This window comes from Thalassophryne amazonica, chromosome 4, assembly GCF_902500255.1.
Source record: "Thalassophryne amazonica chromosome 4, fThaAma1.1, whole genome shotgun sequence".
Classification (NCBI taxonomy): domain Eukaryota; kingdom Metazoa; phylum Chordata; class Actinopteri; order Batrachoidiformes; family Batrachoididae; genus Thalassophryne; species Thalassophryne amazonica.
Genome location: NC_047106.1, coordinates 53,886,637 through 53,914,534, shown reverse-complemented (window position 1 = coordinate 53,914,534; position 27,898 = coordinate 53,886,637). Strand labels below are relative to the sequence as shown.

Sequence of the window (27,898 nt, the reverse complement as noted above, 5' to 3'; positions counted from 1 at the left end):
CATACTCCCGCAGCACCTCCCACAGTATCTCCCGGGGTACCCGATCATACGCCTTCACCAAGTCCACAAAACACATGTAGACTGGATGGGCATACTCCTAGGCACCCTCCAGGATCCTTGTGAGATTAAAGAGCTGGTCAGTTGTTCCACAACCAGGATGGAACCTGCATTGTTCCTCTTCAATCCGAGGTTTGACTATCAGCAGAAGCCTCCTTTCCAGCACCCTGGAGTAGACTTTACCAGGGAGGCCGAGTAGTGTGATGCCCCTGGAATTGGCACACACTCTCTGGTAATAATGTTTCTTAACATTATTATTATTTTATTAAAAACAAATAACTGATTTTTCATCTATAAGTCACACCAGAGTATAAGTCATAAGATCTCCTAAACCAGTAAAAGTCTTCTTGACTTGCTTTTTTTTTTTTAGCTGTTTCCATCTAAAGGGCAACTGATTCCAGATTCTGTATTTTAAGCCAAATTCACAGCAAATTTTAGTCAGTTATTGGACCATGCCTCCTCCCATGTTTCATTAAAAACTGGCTTGTTGGGTTTTGCATATTATTTATTATTTATATTTGTCACAGACACAGGTGAAAGCAAAATCTCTTTGTTGGAGTTAACAACAACAATGATTATTTATATTAATGAAATAATGAATAAAAGGAGCGGGATGAATTTGGTAACATATTTTTTATCTTACCTTTTGCCATACTGTTAATAACTATTGCATTTTTATATTTCACCTTTTTTGTAGGGACGTGTATAATGCTCTGGGGTTGTTTAGCCACTTTTAAAAAAATTAATAAATTGCAGCACGTTCATAAGTAATTTGACAGTGACGCAAGTTTGGGAAGTTTATCTCTGTGCGCTACCACAAGTGCAGTAGATAACAGAATATTTACAGAGGAATCCTGCAAATGTTGATGGAAGCACAAAATTTGGCACAGATACTCTTTTCACATTACTCTTTTGAAAAAACTGATTGGCCACTTGAATTTTCAATAGGCAGCAAGGTTGGGGTCAAATGAACAATTACACAGGGGTCAAAATGAAAAGATGCTCCAATCATAATGAAAACTACACCACATTATTTGTCTGATCACAAAGATTCCAAAAAGGTATAGTTTGGACTGTCTATGGCTGAATGTTATGGAGTTATGGGGTAAAATCAGCAAGAATGGTGACAAAGTTCAATTTCGGGTTGTACAGGGGCCAAAAGTTAAAGTTGCTTTAATTTAGGTAAAAAGTGATGCAAATTATTGGTTGAAAAGGAGTAGGTTGCACCATGTGCAGTTATGGTGCAAAGTTAGTTAGTTATGGTGTTATGTGGTAACATACAGGGTATGACACATGTCAGACATTGACATTGTTTGACCTTTACTCCGGAGACCAAGCATTCAGTACAGTCAAAACAATTCCATTTATTAATCCCATGAGCTCAACCAATAATTTGCACTTTTTTTTTTTCTTTTTTTTTTACAAAAATTTAAACAACTTTAACTTTGACCCCTGTACAAACTGAAATTGAACTTTGTCGCCATCCTTGCTCTTTTTACCCTATAACTCCATAACATTCAGTCACAGATAGTCCAAACTGTACCTTTTTGGAATCTTTATGCTCAGACAAATAATGTGGTATCATTTCCAAGATGAAGCATCTTTTAATTTTGACCCCTGTGTAATTCTTCAATTGACCCCAATCTTGCTGCCTATTAAAAATTCAAGTGGCCAATTTTCTTTTCTTTTTTTTTTCAAAAGCGTAATGTCTAAGGAGTATTTGTGCCAAATGTGTTGCTTCTATCACCATTTGCAGAATTGTTTCAGTTATCTGCTGCACTACACAGTCATTCACAGCACCTTCTTGCTGTGAGGCAACAGTGGTAACCACTAATCTAAACCACTGTGCCACCCTTTCCCACCACAGCAGAGTTGCAACAGTAATTAAAGGTGTGCATATGGAAGACTTGGAAATGTACATGTATCCATCCCCTGATTTCTTTCAAGAAAACTCTCTGTAAAAGTGATGAACTGTATTGACCTTGTATTTAATTTTTCCACTTACTTGGCACTCTGCATTCCTGAATGGTTAATGTGATGTTTTTAAAGCTAAAAGCCAACACTGCAAGCACATCTTGATTATTTCATTTCAGCTCTGTTCCAGTCAACACATTCTCACACCTAATTCATCACAGTTTTACGCTTGGTCAGTGCCCTTTTCTGACACAGTGTGATGAGTTAGGGACCCCTGTTGTGGCTTTTAGTGACAGGTGGGGAGACATGTGTTTTTTTTTGTTTGTTTTTTTTTTTTTTGGACAGCTGCATCATTTGTCTCTCATAACATATGTAACCATCTGCTTCACTTCTGTGTCATTAGGGAACATTCATCTATGTGTTGGTTATGGTTATGGTTAGCATTTTGCTACACATTACACAGTGATGCAGCGGGAGTACCTAATTCCTCACAGACTGATGTTTGGTCAAAATGAACCATTTGCATCAACATGTGATGACTTGGTTGTGAGACTGCATTTGTTTTGATGCTGTACAGAGATCAAATTCCCAAAAAATTGTGTCACTGTCCAATTTCTTACAGACATGACTGGAAGTGATCTGATCACTTGAACACAAACTACGAAAAGGTTTTCTGGACACCATTAGCTGTTGCCACTGGGTCCAGATCAGCAGTGGAAAATGGATGGATGGACCACAATCAAAACATGCTGATGGTCAAAGTTACATTTCAGTCTTTATGAAAAAGATCCAACGTTATCTCAATGTCTGAGAAGCAGCTAAACTTTTTTGTTAACCTTTTGAGATGATTCACAGCTCATTCATAGCTTCTGGATCACACACACAAAAAAAAATCTAAAATAGCAAGTCCCTTTGGCTGCTCCCCTGTGTGCACTCTGGGTTGCCACAGCAAATCCAAGGTAGATCTGCATGTCGAATTGGCACAAGTTTTACGCCAGATGCCATTCCTGATGCAACTCCACATTACATGGAGAAATGTGGCAGGAGTGGGATTTGAACTGAGAACCTTCCACACTGAAACCAAGCGCACTAACCACTTGTCCACCACCCCTGCACAAATAATCTAAAATGATAGGTAAATTGCATTCCGACCTTTTCCTTCCCCTCATAAGATTTTTATTTATTTTTTATTTTTTATCTCCCATTATGCAATGAGGGCCATTTTTGGGAATACTGGAATCATCTATGTATCCACATTTCCGTCTGTCGTGAGCTAGAGCTTAACTATTCTGTAGATTTCCTACTGTAGTGTGGATCAGAATATAACAATTTAATATGCATATGTCGCGGACATGAACGAGCGAAGCTCATCAGCATCTCACCATGTCATCAAGGTCCTTCAGACTTTATTTTGAGTAAATGCTTCAGGTGAGCATTAGCACAGCAAAAACCTTTCAGCTTCTGGGGGGGGGCTCCACCAGACCCCCTGCCTTTTTAAGCATTTTTCTTTATTTGCCTCTCACATGCCTGGAAAAGCTACTCGCCTTCTAACCATGTCCTTTAGGTCTTTCAGACTTTTTTCAGTAAAATTTTTCTTGGGAGCATGAGCATAACTAAAACCGTTCAGACCGCCTTTTTAAGCATTTTCCTTATTTTGCCTTTCAGCTTCTGGAGGGACTCTGCCCCCATACTCTCCACCTTTTTAAGTATTTTTCTTTTTTGCTTTTCAGCTGACCCCCCAATTACAGCCCTCTTAACCTCCTGCCACTTTAAGAATTTTTTTAATGTAGATGTAAATTAATATTCACAGTTTTCAGCTAGTTGACAGTAGGGCTGCACAATATGGCCAAATGATCGTATCTCAATATTGTCATATAACTTGTCATATAAATGTCACACAGTATATACATGCTGTCCATATTCTTGACCCGCTTAGGTGGGTAGGGAGAGTTCCACCTTAGATTTGGAATGTATAATAGAAGATATACCTTATTGAATTTTCATATCAGTATGATAAACAATATGACTATGTTTTGACACAAAGTGCAGCAACAGTGAAAATTAAACATTCTTAAACAGAACAGTAATAATACCACACTCATTTTTGCACTCATCATAAGGTTAGGATACTGTGCCCTCCAAAAGTATTGGAACACTTGGAATTTCACACATTTTAATTTGTTTATGCCATTTTAAATACAAGAAAAAAAAATAAAAAATTCTAAAATTATCTTCCTCAAACTCAAACTGAAAGCAAATCTCTAAAACTTGATAAACCTGTAAATAATAATCAGTTTTATTGCCAGTTTTCTTTAGACAAGTCAGGGGATGGAAACATGAACATTTCCAAGTCACTGAATATGTCTTGGACTTTATTTACATCAATTATAAAGAAATACAAAAGTTTCTTTCACCAAAAAATCTAATCTTGGCTTTCATCTCAAATGTACTTTCTGTCAAATTGTAGCTGAATGTTCAGGTCTTTTTAAGAAAATCCTCCTCTACACCACTTCATCAGGAAGCTGGATTTTATATTTTTAATTAATTAATTTAAATCAAGTTGTAGAGATTTGCTTTCAGTTTGAGTTAAGGAAAATTATTTTAGAAAAAAATGGATTTGAAATGGGATAAACAAATTAAAATGTGTGAAATACACTCAACAAAAATATAAACGCAACACTTTTGGTTTTGCTCCCAATTTGTATGAGATGAACTCAAAGATCTAAAACTTTTTCCACATTCACAATATCAGCATTTCCCTCAAATATTGTTCACAAACCAGTCTAAATCTGTGATAGTGAGCACTTCTCCTTTCCTTTGCTGAGATAATCCATCCCACCTCACAGGTGTGCCATATCAAGATGCTGATTAGACACCATGATTAGTGCACAGGTGTGCCTTAGACTGCCCACAATAAAAGGCCACTCTGAAAGGTGCAGTTTTATCACACAGCACAATGCCACAGATGTCGCAAGATTTGAGGGAGCGTGCAATTGGCATGCTGACAGCAGCAATGTCAACCAGAGCTGTTGCTCCTGTATTGAATGTTCATTTCTCTACCATAAGCCGTCTCCAAAGGCATTTCAGAGAATTTGGCAGTACATCCAAGCAGCCTCACAACCGAAAACCACGTGTAACCACACCAGCCCAGGACCTCCACATCCAGCATGTTCACCTCCAAGATCGTCTGAGACCAGCCACTCGGACAGCTGCTGAAACAATCGGTTTGCATAACCAAAGAATTTCTGCACAAACTGTCAGAAACCGTCTCAGGGAAGCTCATCTGCATGCTCGTCGTCCTCATCGGGGTCTCGACCTGACTCCAGTTCGTCGTCGTAACTGACTTGAGTGGGCAAATGCTCACATTCGCTGGCGTTTGGCACGTTGGAGAGGTGTTCTCTTCACAGATGAATCCCGGTTCACACTGTTCAGGGCAGATGGAAGACAGCGTGTGTGGCGTCGTGTGGGTGAGTGGTTTTCTGATGTCAATGTTGTGGATTGAGTGGTGGTGGGGTTATGGTATGGGCAGGCGTCTGTTATGGATGAAAGAACACAGGTGCATTTTATTGATGGCATTTTGAATGCACAGAGATACCGTGACGAGATCTTGAGGCCCATTGTTGTGCCATACATCCAAGAACATCACCTCATGTTGCAGCAGGATAATGCACGGCCCCATGTTGCAAGGATCTGTACACAATTCTTGGAAGCTGAAAATGTCCAAGTTCTTGCATGGCCGGCATACTCACCGGACATGTCACCCATTGAGCATGTTTGGGATGCTCTGGACCGGCATATACGACAGCGTGTACCAGTTCCTGCCAATATCCAGCAACTTCGCACAGCCATTGAAGAGGAGTGGACCAACATTCCACAGGCCACAATTGACAACCTGATCAAGTCTATGCGAAGGAGATGTGTTGCACTGCATGAGGCAAATGGTGGTCACACCAGATACTGACTGGTATCCCCCCCAATAAAACAAAACTGCACCTTTCAGAGTGGCCTTTTATTGTGGGCAGTCTAAGGCACACCTGTGCACTAATCATGGTGTCTAATCAGCATCTTGATATGGCACACCTGTGAGGTGGGATGGATTATCTCAGCAAAGGAGAAGTGCTCACTATCACAGATTTAGACTGGTTTGTGAACAATATTTGAGGGAAATGGTGATATTGTGTATGTGGAAAAAGTTTTAGATATTTGAGTTCATCTCATACAAAATGGGAGCAAAACCAAAAGTGTTACGTTTATATTTTTGTTGAGTGTACCAAGTGTCCAATACTTTTGAGGGCAATTGAGAAACACTGAGGGCCAACATCTTACATCTCATAAATAGTGCAGCAGATAAGAATCCGTCAAATGGTGATACAAGCATCAGATTTGGCACAAATAATCCACAGACATGAAAAAAAAACCTGATTGGCCACTTGAATTTTTAATAGGCGGTCAGGTATGGGTCAATTGAAGAATTACACAGGGGTCAAATTTAAAAAGATGCTCCAATCATATAGAAAACTACATTTCATTATTTGTCTGATCATAAAGATTCCAAAAAATGTATAGTTTGGACAATTTGTGACTGAATGTTATGGAGTTATGAGGTAAAAGCATCAAGAATGGTGTCAAAGGTCAGTTTCAGTTTGTACAGGGGCCAAAAGTTAAAGTTGCTCCATTAATTTTTGCTGAATTTGATGCTTGTATCACCATTTGAAGGATTGTTTCAGTTATCTGCTGCACTAATAAGTTAACAGAGCATGAACCAGCTATTGTCTGTTAGCTTAAATATGTGTATATAAGGCAACCCAAATTAAAGGAGAAATGCTGCTTTTAACAACCTGGATGTTATTTCTAGCATAAAATACGGTCGTTTACTCACCAATACAAGTTTGGTGTGATTAGAAGTCCATAGTTCAAACGACATGTTCAGTTCAAATCTGAAGCAAACATTTTTCTTCTTCTAAGGTGGATTAGAACTTTTTGTGGTACACAGCTCAAACTACTGGACAGGAGGAACCTAGCAGTCAATGTGACTCTCTGATTTGAAAATTCAGCTCTTTCAACCAGATGTGTGGTGCCGTGACATGTCAATCATCTGTGTCAAATCAGATTTCAGGGGAGTCCAGTGAAACCCCGGCCTTCGCTCTAGCTCCACCCATGCCAGGAAGTGTTCAGCATTGGACATTTCCTGTTTCACTGAGACTGAGAATTCGGCACTTCCTGTTTGAGTGTGAGCTTGCCACTGAGTTCCCGCGAGATTCCATGGGATCGTGTCTGTCAATCCAGGAAGTGTTTGACATTTGAACATTTCCTGTTTTACTGTGGATTTGAATTTTGGCTCTTCCTGTTTAGGACACCCTGTACCGATGCTTTGCTCATATAAAGTGGTCATACATACAGCCCCCCTAAATATTCATAATTGAAACTATACATTCTAATATAGACCAGCCATACCCAAACTTAGGGCCCCTTCACACAAAGTGCGAAGTTTGGTCAAATATGGTGAAACAGTTTGAATTATGCTCCCGGTGTGTAGTGAGCGCCTTGTATGGCAGCACCCTCACATCAGGGTGAATATGAGGCATTATTTGTAAAGCTCTTTAAGCATCTGATGCAGATGGAAAAGTGCTATATAAATGCAGTCCATATATTTACCATTATGCACACTACGAACCATTGCACAGGTGTGCATGATGCTAGTGCGACAGTTCATGCACACGGGAACACAGTGCCACCAGCTACACAACATTGTGCAGCTGATGTGAAGAAAACAATAAATTAAAAATAAGAAAAATACATGCTGTGACAGTTCAGTGCATGCGGGAACCAGTGGTGGGCACACTTCCGATAATCCGATAACATAATTATCAAAGATAATGTTTTCAGTATCGGATTATCTTTTTAGATAACTTTAAAAACCATTATCGGACCAATTATCTTCCCATTAATTTTTGTCCGATAACTTTTAAACCGATAAACAAAATAAACAAAGCTGAACAGCGACAAGCATTTTTAAAATTAGTTCAGCACCCACCTGTTAAAAGTTTTGTAACAGACGCATAATCATAACCTTTGCAAACAGAAAAGAACTGCTTGTATAAAAAGCATCTCAATCCTCTGTAAACAAAGAAAAAACAGCCCCAAAGGGAAAAAGAAAAAAAAACATTTCCTTTAACACCATACCGATATGCTGGCAATATGACCTAAGTCATCCAGAGGCATACATTTTTAACTTATGGTTCAAATTTTAACCAAACTAATTTTGGACAAGTTATTTAAAATCATTGTCATGTCTGAAGTTTCATAAAGTAAAAATATCAGATATATGTTTTAGTTTTAAAGTAATGTGCTAATTTTTAAGGTTTTGTGAGCACATGCTCTGCCCCACAGTGCATTTTGGGTAGGATGATGTAATCTTGGTACGTCACGACAGGACAAATGCATTTCAGACACTCTGTTCAGGCTCCACGGACAACAGCATTAAACTCTAGTGCCTAAAACTCTCTTGAATATATTCTCTGTGTTTATAGACGTTGATTTTTTTAATTGCGTTTGTTAAATTTCACACATTTTAAATGTGAGCAGACAGGGATTATCTAGAATTTGTTTTGAAAGCCTCTACTGCCATCTAGCATCTACTGGCCAGTAGTGTTCATGGCAGTGTCTGGGAACCAGTAGATGGCAGTGTTCTATTTATTTTGACCCCGGTTATGTCAGATGATTGTCAGATCAACTTTTTTGCTTTGCAAATGACTTTTTTTTTTACAAATGAAGTTTAAAAACAAAACAACTGCAAAATAATAATAATAATAATAATAACATTATTACAAGACAGCTCTGCAGTGTTTGCACAGGCACAGTGCGAACGGTTGGATGCTGCTTGTAGCATTCAGCAGCAGGATAACCTCACGACGGGCAATCACAATAATATATCAAACAGGTTTGATTCTCATTCGACCATACGATCGGCGATCAGGAGGTGGTCGTCAGATGTTGACCACAGCTTGATACTCCATGAACATTGCACGATGCAGGACGCACGATTAACCTGAAACTTGGTCCAAAAAATTCCTGCATGAAAAATCATCTCGCACACTGTAAAGCACGTTTTACAACATCAAATGAATGTTGTAAAGAGAGAATGTGGAGAGAATGTGCGCAAACATGCGCACATTCTCTCCACATGCAAAAAATGTTGCGATGACACTTCCAGGGCTCCGTAAAAATGCCTGTTTTTACAAATAAAAAAACGGAATATTTTACAAAAGCACATTTAAACACCAACACATGACAGACGTCACATTAATGTGTCGGTTTACATAATGAATGACTGAACCAATCAGTGTTTAGCAGAGGCACGTTTACCCAGAATCCTTTGCGATCTGTCTCTTTGTTACAAAACGTCAGAATTAGTGCATTATTCAACATTAAAAGATATATGTTATATTTTAACTTTGTACAAATGACAGAATTGACATTAATGGAGTTATTCTATCGGTATTAATGTTATTTATAAATCAACGCCATAACTCAATATGACTTTATTTTTCAAGACCTCCGCATGACCGGAGCTTTGTCATTGATAGAGAGTTGGCTTTACGGCTGCTCTCAGGGTGCTTCTGTGTTGGGAGGGCTGCAATAAACAAGAGCTTCCAGCAGGGGCCGAATGTTGAAAGAAAAAAGTGTGGTCTCATTGTTTGGGTCTCGGGGTGTCTCTCTGCTCGGAGCGCTGTAGTAAACAAGAGCTTCCAGCAGGGTCACACTGTTGAAAGAAAAAAGTGTGGTCTTATTGTTTGGGTCTGTTGTTATTTTTAATATTATTAGAAGCTATTAAATTTGTTTTACTAGTAGTTGTAAATGTGCCAGAGATAATATTGGAATTTATCTGTTATCGGTTATCTGTAACTTCCAATACATTTTTGGGTCGTTTATTGTTTTATCATTATCTCAGATAACTTTTCAGTTATCTGATTATCTGTTATCGAAGTTAATTTTTGGGTTATCTGTGCCCACCACTGGCGGGAACACAGCAGCTTTTCCCAGCAGCACATCACGTGGCTGAAAATAAAAAAAATAAAAAAATACTTGTCACCAACGGGATTCGAACCCCCTGCCTGCAATTTCCAAAAGCTCTGATTGCCAGTCGGAAAAGTTACCAGTGAGCTCCCATCGCCGTCCTGTGACAGGTGCTGGAAACTGCCTCATATCAGGAAGGACATGGACATATTTAAAAAAAAAAATAGAAACGATGCACCACATAAAAACATCACATGTCCACAAATCATGTGCAATAACAACTCATTTACAAATCCCAGCACTAATGTCACCTTATCACATCTAAATTCCACTTCACATATTGTAAATAAGATGCTCCTATCTTTTTTCAATTCCAATCATGTTTATATTTGCGTATGTACTTATGTATGTACATATATATATATATATATATATATATATATATATTCTATTTCTACCTCATTCTCTTATCTTATTGTATTATTACAAGTATCATTATTATTGCCTATCCCTGCACACGCTGTTTGATGAATATTTTCCTCCACTCGCACCCATCTTGTGTGTCTTTTTTAAGAGCTGAAATAACATGTGAATTTCTCCACTGTGAGATCAATAAAGTCTTATCTTATCTTATTGTATTAAATCCCTCTTATCAAGCGGGCAATACAAACATGATCCGTCTGTTCCTATGTTGATGACCCATGGTCACTGACGCAGTCATGAAATGACATGAAAGAGAAGCAGTTCGCTCATCTCATTCATGTCTACATCTGCTGGCACGTGTCCTTCCAGCCCGCGCGCATGTTCTGCCGACATGCGTGTCTTGTGGACGGTGTGCTACAGGACACCGCATCATGTGGAACAGAACTCATGTGGGTGACGTGACAGTCAGATTGCTGCATGTGATGATCTGACAGTCCATTTCAACCTGGGGGCAGCCTGTCCATGTGCATGCTGTACACATGCGCGCTCGCTTGCTGCAGCTTGTCACCACAGTGATATATGTTTTTATTTATGTCCACTTGATGACAGCAAACAGACAGACGTGGTCAGTCGTTAGTCCATGTCTGTCCAAACACAGTACTGTCCAGTTGGGATGTCCAGAATGACAGATCTCCACAGCTGCTTCAGTGGCCAGCCACACCTCCTGACATTTTCTAAGTGCCATGCAAGCGGTGTTAGATGTTCATGTGTGTCACCTGGAATTTGGCCGACACCTGCCACGAGGGGGCTCGATGGGCTTGCACAGCGCACACTCTGTCTGTAAGTCACTGGTGTGCGCAAACAGTTGTGGCAACAGGTGTACAAGGCGTTGAAAGCAGCTGCAAAATTACACAGTTTGCATACCATTACGGCTTCATGTGCACTTCGACCAAATTTGCACTATGTGTAAAGGGGCCTTTAAGAATGTCACACCTTACTTTGAAATCTTGAAATATGAACATTTGCAGAAAGTTTTCAGAAAAATTTCTGAGGACCACCCAAACAATTTTGTTTTCCATGAGACCAAGATTAAGTATTTCCTTATACACCCTTATATTTGTATAAAATGTAAAACTATACCAGATAATCAAATATAATATAAATCACAAACCTCTGTTTTATTACTGATACATACATTTTAAAAATAGTAATTTCAAATTTCATTGCAAATCTGAAAAATCAAAGATGGTTTTATTTATTTTTTAATGACTGGCCCACCTGCAATAACTTCACGGAGCACTGAGTGGCTGCGGCCCACACATATATAGACATTGTGGTTGTGTGAACACCATAACACTCAGCCCTTGCTGGTTGTATGAGGCCCCGTCTGGGGAAGAGGTTTGAGTGTCTTCTACTTTGCAGCACAATGATGTAATTTTCCAGCCTGGTTCACAGTTAAGTAGAAAAAGGCTTGTATCCACTGGAGAGTTCATGGTCCAAAGCTTTGGGAGGCTCTGATTGGATAAATGTGAGCATCCAGTTTCTTTTCTTTGACCAGTAATAGTAATGTGATACTCTTTTTTTTTTTTTTTTTGCCTGACTGCATCTCCAGAGAGGTAACAGCACACAGCTGCCTTTAACACCATTAATCATGAACCTATTAGGGAGTGACTGCCTTGCTCAAAGGCACGACAAGCAACCAAAAGCCCTAATTGGGAGGATTTTCATTAGATTACCTGCGCAGTGGACCTTTCTTGTGATTTCCTTTTCTTTAGTTTTCCCAAATATACAAGCTCCAACTGTGTGTGTTGTAACAAAATGATCTCCCCCATCACCCCCCCCCCCCCCCCCCCCTCAATTTCCACGCAGTTGTGTCTCACTGAAAGGGACCTCAGGTGGTGCTGTTGTCCTGACAAACAATATGGGAGCATCGCAGGCGGGCGGCTGGAAACTCAGTGTGTGATTTTGCCATTCTCTCTCTCTCTCTCTCTCTCTCTCTCTCTCTCTCTCTCTCTCTCTCTCTCTCTCCACCGCTGTGCCGTCCCTTTACGCGCGCAGCATTACGCGTCAGTGGACTACAGCGCGAGGACGCGTTTTTCTCCCCACGGTCTGTTTGGAAACTCATCACTCATCCATTCTGGACTCCTTTTGGACATAAGGACGTCCCGTGGTTTCCAACAAAGTCTGGACAACTCCTCAGCCTCCTTTTTTCTCCGTGCACACTTTGGATCTATAAGCTCCCGAGTCGCGCGCTCGTGTGCTGTTTTGTTTTTTTGTTTTTAAAAAAATGCAAGCCGGACGCAAATCGTGTTGGAGGCAAATACAAGCTTCGTTTTTCAGACTGCTGTGTCTTATCCCTACAGGATTCCCCGTCCGGAGCGTGGACATGCAACGCGCTACGGACAACATCACCATCCGCCAGGGCGACACGGCGATTATCAGGTAAGACTTTCAACTTTCCTCCTCTCTCCTCCTTCGGGATCAGCATCATCACGCAGAGCGCTGCGGGGAGGTTTGGGAGGGTTTCGATCTGAGCCCGCTGAGACGATGCAGTGTGCATTTTTAACTGTGACCAAGTCTTCCAACATGCTGCTGAGATTGCCAACTTTTATTGCACCAGTCGGTCACACGCTCAAGCGTCATGGTTTTGACTGCAGTTGTCACTTTGTGTTGCAAACTCTTGCGCATGAGGAGTTTGCAGGCGCCGCGTCCCCGCTTTTAAAAAGCGTTCGTTTTGGCACAATTGCGCGCGTGACGCAAGGAGAAGCTGAAGCTAAAGAGGCTTCTCTTCTCTCCTTTTTCCCTCCACTGTGCCCTCAGATGCTGCACAGATAAGCACAGTTTTTGCTGTGCTGTTCTGTGCTGTGTGTGTGTGTGTGTGCGCGCGCGCGCGTCAGATTTGAGGATTCTCGGATTCATTCACGTTGCTTTTTATGTCTTTTAGTTTTTTCAGATTTTCTGTGCTTTTTTTTTTTTTTTTTGGTAATTTGCATCCAATCGTGACTTTTTCACCGATTTTTTATATTTATTATTATTATTATTATTGAAACATTTTCAAACGGAAAATGTAATGGCAAAATAAATGTCAAAATAATACCAATTAACCCCCCCCTAAAGAACCCGGATGTATGAGTTTTGTCTGTAGCACGCACTAATTTTTGTTTATAAAAAGCTTTTCAGCCCACTTAATCACTGACTACACAACTCAAGCTGTCAGCTTGGTGCTACTGTGATACTGTTGGACAGATGTCAGTAACCACGTGGTCTGTGCCATGTGTTTGTCACAGTCTTTAAATGCAAGGGGATTATTAAATTTGGCATTTCAGAGCTCCCCCCAGCCCACCCCTTTCTCCACATGATGATGTGCGCACACAACACCACCATCCGTGCTGCAGTTGCAGACTCTGAAACAGTCTTTTCCCTCATAAGTGCGAGTGTAATTACGGGATGGACCTTTAACGCAGGCTGGCTGATAGCCTGCTTAGACTTGCACAATCACATGCTTGGAACACTCTTGCAGAAACACAGGGTGCATCTCTCAAATGGATTCCTTCTCTTTACCGAGCCTCCCCGCCGATCACATTAGATATTCCACAGTACGACTGCTGATCTCAAACCTGTGTCACTTCTGTGCTTTTCATTTTCAAAATCTAATTGACTGTATCTCTGCTACAGTCAGCCTTCACCCAGCAGCTGGGGTTTCTTTTCGAGGTGATGTCATGGCGTGATGAGAAAATCCTTTCTGAATTGGACTTCATTTCCATCAGTCACGAACAAAGACTAAACAGTGTGGTACTATATCGTAAATCGAGCATTGGGTAAATGCCTTTGGAGTAGGCAGTTCTCAAAACTGGGTGATCTAAAGTGGAGATGAGTGAGGGAACCTACAGCCAGGGGTGCCAAAAAAGGGAGAATAAGAAGAATGATTCTAGGGGCCCGTAATTGACAGGAGCCCAGAGAGGCCCCTAATACAGTTCTAATACTGAAAAAAATGATAGGACAAATAAACTTACAATCACACATGTAATTTATTTACAATGTATTGGTAACACTAAATTTATTTGTTGTTGGAAGTATTTCTCAACTTCCACCCCTCTTTATTTACATAAAATGGTTCAGTCCAACTGCTCCATCAGACAGCTGCAGAGCCTAATAATTTTCACAAAGACGGCGAGTGGTGGTGGAGATGGCAGGATGCCTCAGAACTCAGGAAGCAAAAAAGAAATGAGAAAAAGCTCAGAAAAGAGAAAGAGGTGACAGTATGTCACCCATTTCTTTCATTGGCAAGGTGAGTCTGTTAGTGGTTCATGTGATTAAAAGTTGTGGAACATTAATTAGCCTGTTGTCTGTTCCTAACATTGTCCATAGTTTATAAGCTAGCTCACCTTTCTTCCCATATTAGCTCATATTTCTGAAGAAAACTCTGAATTTATAAATTTCAAATGTTGTTTTAGTTAAATAATCAATGCAGGCATACATTTAGCAAGCTGCTCTGCTCCAAAAATTATGCATGTTCTGAACAGACACATCGGGAGCGGTAGCACGTCTGTCAGTGAACAAGCCCAATACCCTCTGAGGAATGAGGTGAGCAGCTGTGTGTTGGAGAAAAAACATTAAAGAATAAAAAATCAATCTGAAATAAAAAGCTGAAACACTGTATTTATTTAAGAAAGATTTTAATGGTTTAAAAAGCATCAGGTTTCAGTGAAATATAATGTTTGGCCAGTAGTTTGGGACTTTCATCCCCCTGCTTTGCAGGAGGAACAGAGTACATTTCTAATGCGTGCAGACTGGGTGACTACTCTCAGTCCAATCAGAGAGATGTTTACATTTTCTGGAAATCAGAAGATTAAATAGCAACAACCATATAGCTTCATATATGTATTTTTTGTCAGTATAGAGTATCAGTCTTGCAGCAAATAATTTAATCCAAATGGATTTCATTGTATTTTCAGTGCTTCCCCTATCAAGTAACTGTGATACAACAGTTTTCTTTTTACAAATACGGGAATAATAGCACACGTCACAATTAATTCCATGTTAAAAATAGATCCAGTCATACATCAGTTTTATTTACTACCAGTCACGCAACTATAGCCTGCAACTCAGAACCCCTGTGGTTACGCTGAAAAACACCGACTGCTTTTCACACCCAGTTTCCACCTGATCAATTGGAATCGGAGGGGGAAAATCACGAGGGCTCAAAACGCAGGGACTTTGAGCAGGGATGGGAGGCTTTGGGCTAGTAATTTGTCGAACTGCACAGTGTATCTGATTCTATGTAAGCTGGGTTTTGTGAAGGCCGAGGGTGTATTGGTGACCTGCAGGCGTAATACAGCCTCTGCTCCTTTAGTGGAGCCTGTGGCTGTCGCCACTGTGATATTCATGGCACGACAGCAGCAATCCCGGAGAAAGGAAACAGTATGTGGCCAACACAACACACAGCAGTGTATCTCACTGCTGAAATGAGAAAGGAAATGTATTTTACCTCACAACGGTGTCACACTGAACAAATAAGCAAATGGAAACTTTTTCAACATGCTTCAAACTTATGCATTTGCAGCATCATTGCAGATATTGGGGAAAAGTAGCGTGAAGACATGTAAGCTGCTTGACTTCGGCACTGGGTGCAACATTCAAAAACTAGAGCACTGCGCTCGGAGAGTGCAAACCTCTGGCAACATGAGTTTCCAATTTCAGAAATTTTTACCTTGGGAAAATTTTCAAGGTCAAAGTCGTGTTAGAAGTGGCTTTTCATAAGCTAAATTAGATGTGATCAAATGTTAGGAGTATGCATTTAGTTCATGCACTTGAATCAAACTTTCTTGTGGTGTTGTCAGCTTTTTTCCAACTTTTTTGGTTTCTGAATTCTTTTTCAGATCATTTTCACAGAACATTGGGTATCTCTGCTATGCACAATTTGTCATTGCTTTTTGGCACTTGGTTTCTGACTGGTAACTGGAAGATAGACAAACAGGCAATTGGAAGCTCCGTCCAATTTTGGTGGTGTAGGTAAATCCATAACAGAAAAATGACAGTGACTAAGGCACTTTTGATTGAGATATAATGCAAAATATACATTAAATAGTGTTTTCAATGTTAAAATTAAATGGCCATAAACTCTATAATCTGGAATCAGATCCAGATCAAACTTTGTCAGTCGATAAAGGATACCGTCCCATTATATCCCATTATGAATGGACATATAAAAGTGAATTGGTCAACTATTGGTGACTCTGAGTATGTAATTAGCATCTACAAGTGAGTTAAAAATGCAAATTTAACCATCACTTTAGTTAAGCTTCCACCAAATACTTTACTAATGTGTTGATAAGCATTTAAAAATGGATATATAAAAGTGAATTGGTCAACTGTTTGAGATTGTGATTAAAATATATATTAAGCATATACAAATGAGTTATAAAACAAATTTAATCACCACAAGGATATTAAAAATCCTTAACTAATGCTCAGTTAAGGCTTATTCATACATTGAAAGAAGAATTCATACATAGATAAAGTCTTTAAAACTGCATACTTATAGTGATGGGGAAAGAGATTTGAGCTTTGTACATTATTAACAAATGATACATAAAGTATTGCGGAATAAGGGAAAGTAGTTAATGCAATCTTTACAAATGTTATAACTGATACATTGAGCATCAACTCATGGTTTATTAATGCTTTGTAAAGGCGTAATAATTTGTGAGGAAAAAAAATATAAAGACAATAAAAATATGATTTATAAAGTATTTTTATCACTACTGAATAGTGTCTGATTTTACATTTGTAAATAATGAACTTTTCTTAAATGGTTTATAGAGAAGTAAAAAATCATTTATAAATGTTTTATAAAGACATTACATATTTTGTTATTAATAATTTTTAAGCCATCTATTTATGTTCTTACCAATGAGTAGCTAATAAAAAAGAATGATTTGTAAATGTTTTAAGTGTAGTTATTTAAGCATTTACTTACACTTTATGAATGCTTTACTAATGCTTTATAGCATGCAGTTAATATGAAGTATTACCAGGGATTTTTTTCCAATATTCCAAAAAATGTTCCTGACTTTGACCTTTCACGTATGACCTTGAAAATTGAATAAGGTCTTGCCTATCAGGATATGAATCTTAAGTAAAAAAAAAAAAATCATAATGATATATGAAACATCGTGTGCTCCAGGCTGTTCACAGTCAAACAGACAAATGGAGAGAAAACACAACCTATGTTGATTTCATTGGCAGAGGCAATAACATAATATATATATATATATATATATATATATATATATATATATATATATATATATATATATATATATATATATATATATATATATATATATTTAACAGCAAAACGGCCTGTACAGCTAGGTCCATAAGTATTTGGACAGTTACAACTTTTGTGATCTTGTCTCTGCACATCACAACAGTGGATCTGAAATGAAACAGCATGTGATTGCAGTGTAGACTCAGCTTAAATTCAAGGGGTGTATCAGGGGTAAGCACCAGCACAAAAGTGCCTCAGAACCTATACAGTATCACTTTTACAGTGTTGTCTTTACACAAGTCAGTGGATGGAAACAGATATTTCCAAGTCACTGAATATGTCTTGTGCTTTATTAACAGCACTTATTAAAGGTGTAGGGTCATTAAACTTTGTGAGATTTTAGGCATAAAAGTAATTTTCTTTGGCACCACTATAGTTTTATTTTTTAGCCTTTAAATAGGGGATTCATGATATTATATTGCCAATACGTTGTGTAGAAAACAATAATAAACATTTCCCCCGAAATTTTCAAAAGAACAGAGACCCTGAACTACCTATGACAGCGATGGTTGAGACCAATACAGTCTATATCAGTGACATCACAGATCATGTGGGGGATTCCCTAGACTTTCTCGAGTATTTCTGGGAATTACACGGTGACTGTCAATCAGAGTAGAGAAGCACCGTGGCATCACTGGCTGGTCTGTCTCTGGCTCCTAATCCAACATGGGGGAAAATGCTCCAAAACTGCAGCATTTCTGTACAAATCAAACATGCTTCTTATATATTATGTAAAGGTTAGCAAGAAATAAACACTTCTTTAACTAAAAACGCTGTTTTTGTAATCAGATAACGCCTCTGTAGTGATTTACAAGACATGTCACGGACATCAGTGTGCACACTTTGTGCGCACACATCACCTGTGGTCAAAGGTAACAGCTGGTCTTTTTAAAAGCTCATGCATGTGCACAAGCACGCCCTCCTGCTATTAAAAGAAAATGAGCTGTCATTTTACAAGATGTTTCTAAAATAAACAGACATTCAATTGGAGTTCATTAGAAACTAAATTTTGTCAGTTTTGTAAAATTTTAAGTGGTCTTATAGCTTTAAGAAATACAAACAGTATGGTGCTATTTGGTAAATCAGTTTGGACTCAGCAGTTCTCAAAACTGGGTGATCGGCTTAAGGGGAGATGAGTGAGTGAAGCCACCCAACCCACATGAAAATTCTGAAGGTGTTACAGTGCATCCGGAAAGTATTCACAACACTTCACTTTTTACACATTTTGTTATGTTACAGCTGTATTCCATATTTTTCCTCAAAAGTCTGCACACAACACCCCATAATGACAATGTGAAAAAGTTTTTTTTTTGAGATTTGGCAGGACCAAAAAACTAAGAAATCACATGTACATAAGTATTTACAGCCTTTGCCATGAAGCTCAAAATTGAGCTCAGGTGCGTCCTGTTTCCACTGGTCATCCTTGAGATGTTTTTCAGCTTAATTAACATCCACCTGCGGTAAATTCAGTTGACTAGACATGATTTGGAAAGGTACACACCTGTCTACATATAAAGGTCCCACAGTTGACAGCGCATGTCAGAGCACAAACCAAGCATGAAGTCAAAGGAATTGTCTGTAGACCTCAGAGACAGGATTGTCTCGAGGGACAAATCTGGAGAAGGGTACAGAAACATTTCTGCTGCTTTGAAGGTCCCAATGACCTTCAATGTGGCCTCCGTTATCCATAAAAGGAAGCAGTTCAGATCCATCAGGACTTTTCCTTGATCTGGCCACCCGTCTAAACTGCAAGATAGAGGGAGAAGGGCCTTAGTCAGGGAAGTGACCAAGAACCCGATGGTCACTTTGTCAGAGCTCCAGCATTCCTCTGTGGAGAGAGTAGAACCTTCCAGAAGGACAAAAATCTCTGTAGCAATCCACCTATCAGCCCTGTATGGTTGAGTGGCCAGACACAATCCACTCCTTAGTAAGAGGCACATGAGATCCCACCTGGAGTTTGCTAAAAGGTACCTGTAGGACCCTCACACCATGAGAAACAAAATTCTCTGGTCTGATAACACAAAGATTGAACTCTTTGGTGTAAATTCCAGGCATCATGTTTGGAGGAAACCAGGCACGGCTCATCACCTAGCCAGTAGTATCCCTACAGGGTAACATGGTGGTGGCAGTATCATGCTGTGGGGATGTTTTTCAGCTGCAGGAACTGAGACACTAGTCAGGATTGAGGGAAAGATGAATGCCGCAATCACCCAGCAGTACAATGACCCTAAGCAAACAGCCAAGATATTGAAGGAGTGGCATCAAGACAACTCTGTGAATGTCCTTGAGTGACCCAGCCAGAGCTGTGTATCTGATTGACATCTCTGGAGAGATCTGAAAATGGCTGTGCACCGATGTTCCCCATCCAACCTGATGGACCTTGAGAGGTGCTGCAAAGAGGAACAGGCAAAACTGCCCAAAGATAGGTGCAACAAGCTTGTGGCATCATGTTCAAGAAGACTTGAGGCTGTAATTGCTGCCAAAGGTGCATGAACAAAGTATTGAGCAAAGGGTGTAAATACTTATGGACAAGTGATTGCTTACATCTTTATTTTTAATAAATTTGCACATATTTAAAAAAAAATTCATGCTGTCATTATGGGGTGTTGTGAGTAGAATTTTGAGGGGGGTGGCGGGGTATCCATTTAGGAATAAGGCTGTAACATAGCAAAATGTGGACAAAGTGAAGTGCTGTGAATACTTTCTGGATTCACCGTGTAGGATTCTGTGGCTATGCTGGAGTGCAACAGAAAAGAATTTTCCTATAAGAAAATGGATCAGATCTACACTGGAGGATTCCATGTGCCTTCTGGCAAAGTACTTGAAATTTGAAGTCTTCTTCCTTAAAAGAAGATATTTTTGTTTTGCTCCTTGAATGAGAGAGAGCGAGAGAGGGAGAGAGAGAGAGAGAGAATAAGCTTGCAAAAACAATAGGTCACATCAAAATAATGTGATTTCTAAAAACTAGCTACTTGTCCTGAAAACATTGTTAGTTTCCTTTAAGTTACTTACTTACAGTCAGATGCTCAGTCAAGCAACAGTCCTTTTTTTTCCACATTGTGGGCCCTATCTTCCACTCATCACAAAGCAGCACACTGCGCAGCATTAAAGTCATTGGCTACGTTTACATGCTGTTAATATTTGGGATAAGGTCAATATTCCGGTTTCTGAATCATTTGGAATAACCTGTTTACATGCTTAAGCAGACAGAGTTACTCCTGTATACATGGTCATGGGTATCATTTGGAATATCTCCATCTAAACAGCGATGCACGTCTTCCATCAGTGCTTGATTTAGTCTGGCGTTCGTGAAAATCCTGCTTTGCGTAACTTTTCGGCCACCTTCTTGTAAATGTCGGTATCTGTACTTTCTACCGTCAATAAAAGACATTATATTCATGTCTTTCATGATACTAATGAAGTACAGTGGTCCCTTGTTTATCGCGGGAATAACCTGCAATAGGTAAAATCCGCGAAGTAGTCAGCATTAGTTTTTACAATTATTATAGATGTTTTAAGGCTGTAAAACCCCTCACTACACACTTTATACACTTTTCTCAAACAGGCATTAACATTTTCTCACTTTTCTCTCCTGTGTAAACACTCTCTTTTTTCTTCTGGGCGAGAAGATTATAAACAGACACACGCAGAACACAATGCGCGTGCTCTCCCTTCGCTTACTGCCTCTTGGGGTACAGATGCGGGACCCGCAAAGAATCCAAGTCGTGGCCACGGAGCTCTGCGGCTGCGGTTACCGAGACCATGCGGCACTGTGGATTTTTCCGCAAATGCCGGAGCGCTCCGCATCAAAACAGCGAGCGTAGTCTCTGGACCTGTGGCCAGAGTTGGCGCAGCTCTGCACAGCAGAGAGGGGGTGGTGGGAGTGGCCTGCTGCTGTGTTTACCGAGCCCGCGGACTCAGTAAGCGCATTGGAGGCAGCGAGAGCAATCACTGATGCCGACCGGTGCCGCGACCGGCCTGCCTGATAAGGATGCAGAACACAATGCGCTGTTTATCTCTGCTTGTGTGGTGTCCGGTGGGTTGCACGTGCTGCATACAAGTAGTTGCCGTACTCAAAAGACCAAGATTCCTTGCGGATAGGACATGCACAGAATACAAAACAATGTTCCTTTCTATGGGGATATCCCGAAGCGCGTTTATATGACCTGATATTCGGGTTAGAAAAGGAGTAACCCAGGGGTCATATTCGGGTTTTTAAAAACTGGAATATGAGCATATTCTGTTTTTTGTGGGTGTTTACATGGCCGTGCGCAACCGGGTTATTGCTAATATTCCGGTTATGAAAGGGTTATGAAAGGGTTATTGGCTGCATGTAAACGTAGTCATTGCGTGTTCCCAACCAACAGTTATCTTTTTTTTTAAACAGTGTTCACATTCATATGTACTCATACTCATTTGTGCACCCATGGGCCTGTTGTTCTTCAAATATGACATTGTTTGGGACAGCGATGGGGTATTGAGATTGTGAGGCAGCAGAAAGTGTTTGTGCCATAGAACACCAAAAACCTTGTCTGAAGTCAAGCAGAGTTTTTCTGCTTTTTATATTATGGTACAGTATATATATATATATATATATATATATATATATATATATATATATATATATATATGGTGCAATATTCAGACATGTATCACATTGGTGTGCTCATAACATGCATGCACTCTGCTTGTGTACATACGATGCACATTACGGCATCAAAACTACAGTGAAACGCGATTAAAAATAAATTTTTTAAATAAAACACAAATTTAATCCTCATAAAAGTTTAATGACACACTTTTATGCTGATTTCTTCTTGCCTGGAAGCAGAGGAAGACAAAAGCAAGATGGGGATGGTTACAGTGTCCAGGTGCAGCAGTCTGCACCTCTTGGCCTTTGGAGGAGACCAGGTGCTCAGAGGAGAATGAGGAGCAGGTTGTTGACAGCTGCTTCCACTTAAGCCCCGGTCACACGGCAGTAACGAAGGACAACAAAGCCCAAACAAACAAGAAATCTGGGCTTTCTTTGACTTTTGGAGGCATCGCTTAACCCTCTGGAGTCTTGGCTATTTTTGGGTGTTTTTGACGACTTTTGGTTTTACCTTCATAATTTACCTTTAAAATCTGTTTACCTGGCCTTGTTTGGTGTCAGTTTTTTGACTGCTTCAGGACGCTTTGTCTGCATTGTTCCAGTAGATCCAGCTGTCAAAGGGCACCAGCCTTTACTGGGGGAACTAACCTGTGATGGACTAGTGTCCTGTCCTCACAGCTAGTCAAGCTACGGTGTCCGGGGATAAGCTTCAGCACCAATGGGTCTCAAGGCCTGTGTAGGACTTACTTCTTCTTATTGGTTTTGTAAACACACCCAAGCCTGAGTTTCTCAGGGATCTAATTGATCTTGACTGATCACTGTGATTAGACATTATCTGGGTCTTACATTTGTCTCCAAACAGTCTTTCCTCTAATGGTTGAAAATCTGTACCTACTTGAACAATGCCCCTGAAAAACATGAACATAACTCCCAGCATATTAAATCTCGCCCCCGTATCGCTGCAGTCATGATTTAGACCTGTATGATTTAGGTCAGTGAAAAACAGCCCATAATTCACAACCCTCTCCATGGTGACTTAACACAGTCACCATGGAGAGGCTAACACAGATGATGCCAACAAGTGAAATCGCATTCTTCGTGTCTTCAATGAGTTACACAGCAAATCTGAAGACATTTCTCCACACATCTTCAAGCCATGTCTGTGGCACCACGGCTTACATTTTAATTGCTTTTTCTCTGGGTTCATACTATGAAGCAGCCTTCAGGGGAACACAGCGATGTCAGGCGAACTCCTGATAATTGACCATTGCTTATTAAAGCATTAATGACGCAGCCAGTGTCATCACTCTCTCCTGAGCCAATTATCTGTGCCTTGACAACACGCACTGACTGGATTGTTACTTTGACAGGAGATGATTCCTGCCCCACAGGATCATCTTCACAACAAACCCTACAACTCTGCCTTTAATTTGAGATATAGTCTGACACTTATTACAGATCTGAAATGTGCTGGAAGTTCAGAGAACATAAGATGAGACCATGTCAGACTAAATCAAGCTCTGTTTCAGTTCAACCAGAATATTGAATACTGTTATTTTCATTTGCATTATTAAAATTTTAATGGTTGAGCCGTGATGTCTGAGGCATATTTGAGGACTGCAGTGTTCAAGATCAAAATTAATTCACTTTTTCCACACTGATACACGGACAAGTACAAATGATAGGAGGTGCTACACTGTGAAAAAAACAAAACAAAAAACTGTTGCTTTTATGGACAGAATTGGCAGATGTTGTTGCCAGAATAATTCTGTAAAAAATGCCAAAGAAATATGTACCATTATTAAAAATAGTGTAAATATTACTAAAACTGTTGTAATTTAAAAAACAAACAAACTAAAAATAAGTAAAATGCAAACAGGGGATGGAGATATTCTGTTTAGGAAGCAAACACACTAACTGTTTATGCCACCATGTAGTCACAACTTATTGGTTACATTAATCTACGTATATTATAATAGTCAAGTGGCCTCTGTGTGCGTGTATGCGTGCATGTGTGTGTGTGGCTTTGATCTCTTTCCTCAAGTGGGTAGTCAGATTTTCCAAAAGAGTCTAAGGAGTATTTGTGCTGAATTTGGTGTTTGTATCACATTTGAAAGATTCCTCTGTAACTAGGGAGAGCTGACATTTTCCATTTGGTGTGCTTATGTATTTTCGGCTGATAGGACTAATATTTTTGGGGAAATTAGCAATATTAGGTAACAACAGTGAACAATGGATGTTGTGCTGCAATGCACCAAGTGTCATGTTGCCGTTACCATGAGAGGGTTAAATTTCGTGTTGCTGTTAACATGAGTGAAAAGTGCAGTGCATTATCTTCTGCCACTGTCTCTGTTTGTGGGTGTATGAAAATAAAAGCACCTGCTTGAGGTAGAATGCAGAAAAGACCAAGCTCTGCGTGTGTGCGTGTAACTTTGATTATGGACAAACTGGGCAAAGCTGACCTTTGTCGTTTGGAAGCTTATGTATTCTGAGTCAAGGATGAACGCCACCAAAACGGAACGTTGATAGGGCTAATATTTTTGGAGAAACTATGGATATTAGCGAAAACAACACTAAACAATGGACATTGATAATTCAATTCTGGACTCACGCCATTCCAGCGGGGGCACTAAATCATCTATATATTAAAAGCATGTGTGCATGTGTGATTTAGTAAGTTCAATGTAAATAGATAATATAATTGTAAATATGTTAAAATACATGGATAACACAAGAAAGTGAAAACATTTATTTCCATTGTGGTCCATTTCAAAATCAAATGACAAAATAGAAGTAATAATAAAATAAAATAAGAATAAGAATAAGAATAAGAACAGAAAAGAATAGAAGCTTCAGTTGTCATTGCACACATACAATGAGATTTCTGGGTGCCACTTCGCAACTGAGTTTGAGAATCAGAAAAAATTAAAAGAAGCCATCACCTATTACTCGTAAATAATATTAATAATAATAGTATGTATATGATAACAAGAACCTAAACAATTTATAAATATATTAAGACAGTAAATTAACATTAAAAAAATTATGTAATTAACAGGACTTCTTCTGAAAATTGTTGAGGTCGAAGGTCTAAGGTTCTCAAAACATTCTTGGACTCGCACGCCATTCCAACTCATTATTGATACTTTGCATAATTTATTACCACCCTTCAAAAATGTCAGCTACCTATTTTATGAATATTACCCAATATAGATCTGGTGGATCCCCACGGGCAACATGCTAGTAGGGTTTTAAAAAGGAATAGTTTGCACCATGTGTGGTGTTTAGTTATCATGTTGCAGGGTAACATATGTCATATGCCCAGCCTCGTCTCACGTTTTTTTTTTTTGTGCACCCATCACAGAATGAGTCACATTTTTGCAACAATTTTTTTTTAAATTTTATTTCACTATTTCTAACCCTACCCCCTCCACTAACCATACAGACCCACCCGTGCCACCCCCGGATTTTGTGATCCTGTCACGAAATGAATAGGTGCTTTTAGTAAGGGTATTATGAGTGACAAGTTAATGTACTTTTTGTGATGCCATCAAAAAATGGAGTGAGATGGTTGCATATGCCATAAAACCCAATGGATGTTGACATTGTTTGACCTTTACTTTGGAAAGAAAACATTCAACATCGTCAAAACTATTCCATTTATTAATCCTATTAACTCAACCAATAATTTGCATCACTTTTTTTTGTTACCAAAATTGGAGCAACTTTACACATAGTGCAAAGTTTGGACGGCATTTGGACGAAAACAGTGAAACAGCGCGAAGCAGTTTGAAATTAGCCCTCGAAACACCGCGCATGAAACATCGCGCCAACGGGCAGGTGTACATGAACCCGGTGCGAGAGCAAGGTGTCCGTCGAGCAGGAACAGTGCCATGTGCACCACATGGTGCCGCTTATGTGGAAGAAATAAAAAACAGCTGGTACGTGTGGAACCACATTGCGCTGCTTATGTGGAATAAATGGGAAAAAAAAAAAACAGCCGATGCCTGTGGGACCGCATTGCACCATTTATGTGGAATAATAAAAAAAAAGTAAAAAAAAAAAAACACAACACCCGGGACGCGATCTCGCGCCTTTCAAAATCTCTGATTCCCAGTCAGAGACTTTACCACTGAGCTATGGAGCTATTCTTTGAAAGCTGCAGGAAGCTGCCTCATATCAGGAAGGACATGGAAGTATTACAAAAAAAAAAAAAAAAAAAATCAATCCACATATAAAAACACCACATTTATCAGGGGAGCAATACAAATATGATCCGTCTGTTCCTCTGGTGATGACCCATGGTCGCAGACATACACAGTCATGAAATGACATGAATGAGAAGCAGTGTGCTCTGATCATGTCCACATCTACCGGTCAGGTATGTCTAGTCGGCGGCGCATGTTCTGCCCGGCACGCGTGTCTTGTGGACGGCGCGCCACAGCACAGACACCACGTCATGTGGAACACAGCTCAAGTGGGTGACGTGATGGTCAGATCGCCCACTGCGTGTTCTCATCTAACGGTCCATTTCAACCTGGGGGGCTGTCAGTGTCCGCTCCATGCCTGTGCTCGTTTGCTGGAGCTTGTTGCCACCGCGGCGATATATGTTTTTAATTATGTCCACGTAAATACAGTAATCAGACACACGTGCCTCACAGTGGACAGTTGTTTGTCCTTGTCCATGACTGTCCAAACACAGTAGGTGTTGTCCAGCTGGAATGTCCAGAATGACAGATCACCACAGCTGCTTCTGTCCAAAGCCACGGCTCCCATGAGTGGAACGCACAGACCCATGTCAGTGTGTGTGTTTGCAAAGTCAGACTCATGGGGAACTTAGACAAATTTCACAGCAGTACAACAGTGATTGTCTGCAGTCACTCGCCATGTGAAGAGTGCGACTGGCCACACATTTTCTAAGTGCCATGTGAGCAGTGTTAGATGTTCGTGTGTGTCACCTGGAATTTGGCCAGCACCACCGTGAGATGGTGTGATGGGTTCGCACAGTGCACGCTTTGTGTGAAGTGAATGTATATAAAAAAAAGCTGAATTATTTTTCAAAATAAGTGATGATAGTGGATATTCTGCAGTTGTTTCTTAAACAATGCTATATGAAGAACGTTCATGCCAAATCTGATGGTTGTTTCACCAAGTGAACGATTCTGGCCAAAACTCACTATAAGCATCAGGGCTGGATCCAGAGTGAAAATCTGACAGATGCATTTTTGCCCAATGATAAAATAAAAATATGCGTCTTGTTATTCAATAATCTTCATTCTTTTATTCGGCTTTTTCTCATCGTGCACCCGCTCTGTGGAACGGTCTTCCTGCGACCGTGAGACAGTCGGAGTCCGTGGACATTTTTAAGTCAAGACTTAAAGCCTATTTTTATTCTCTTTCTTATTAATAGTTTTTATTTTTATCCGTTTTATTCTTTTACTTCTTTTTTAAATTATGTATTTGAATTTTTTAATTTTTATTTTAATTTTTTTATGTTGAACTGTTCTATGTGATTTTGTTGTGATTTGGCACTTTATAACCCGATTAAATTGAAATTGAACATC

At 39.7% G+C, this 27,898-nt stretch overlaps 1 protein-coding gene across 1 annotated transcript in view; it reads left to right on the top strand.

Moving 5' to 3' along the window:
- Positions 1 to 12,454: 12,454 nt before the first annotated feature.
- lsamp (limbic system associated membrane protein) overlaps positions 12,455 to 27,898 on the top strand; it is an 888,177-nt gene continuing 872,733 nt past the window's right edge. The window contains 1 exon segment of the mRNA XM_034167919.1: positions 12,455 to 12,852. Within this exon segment, the coding sequence (XP_034023810.1) occupies positions 12,698 to 12,852 (155 nt within the window). The 5' untranslated portion in view covers positions 12,455 to 12,697.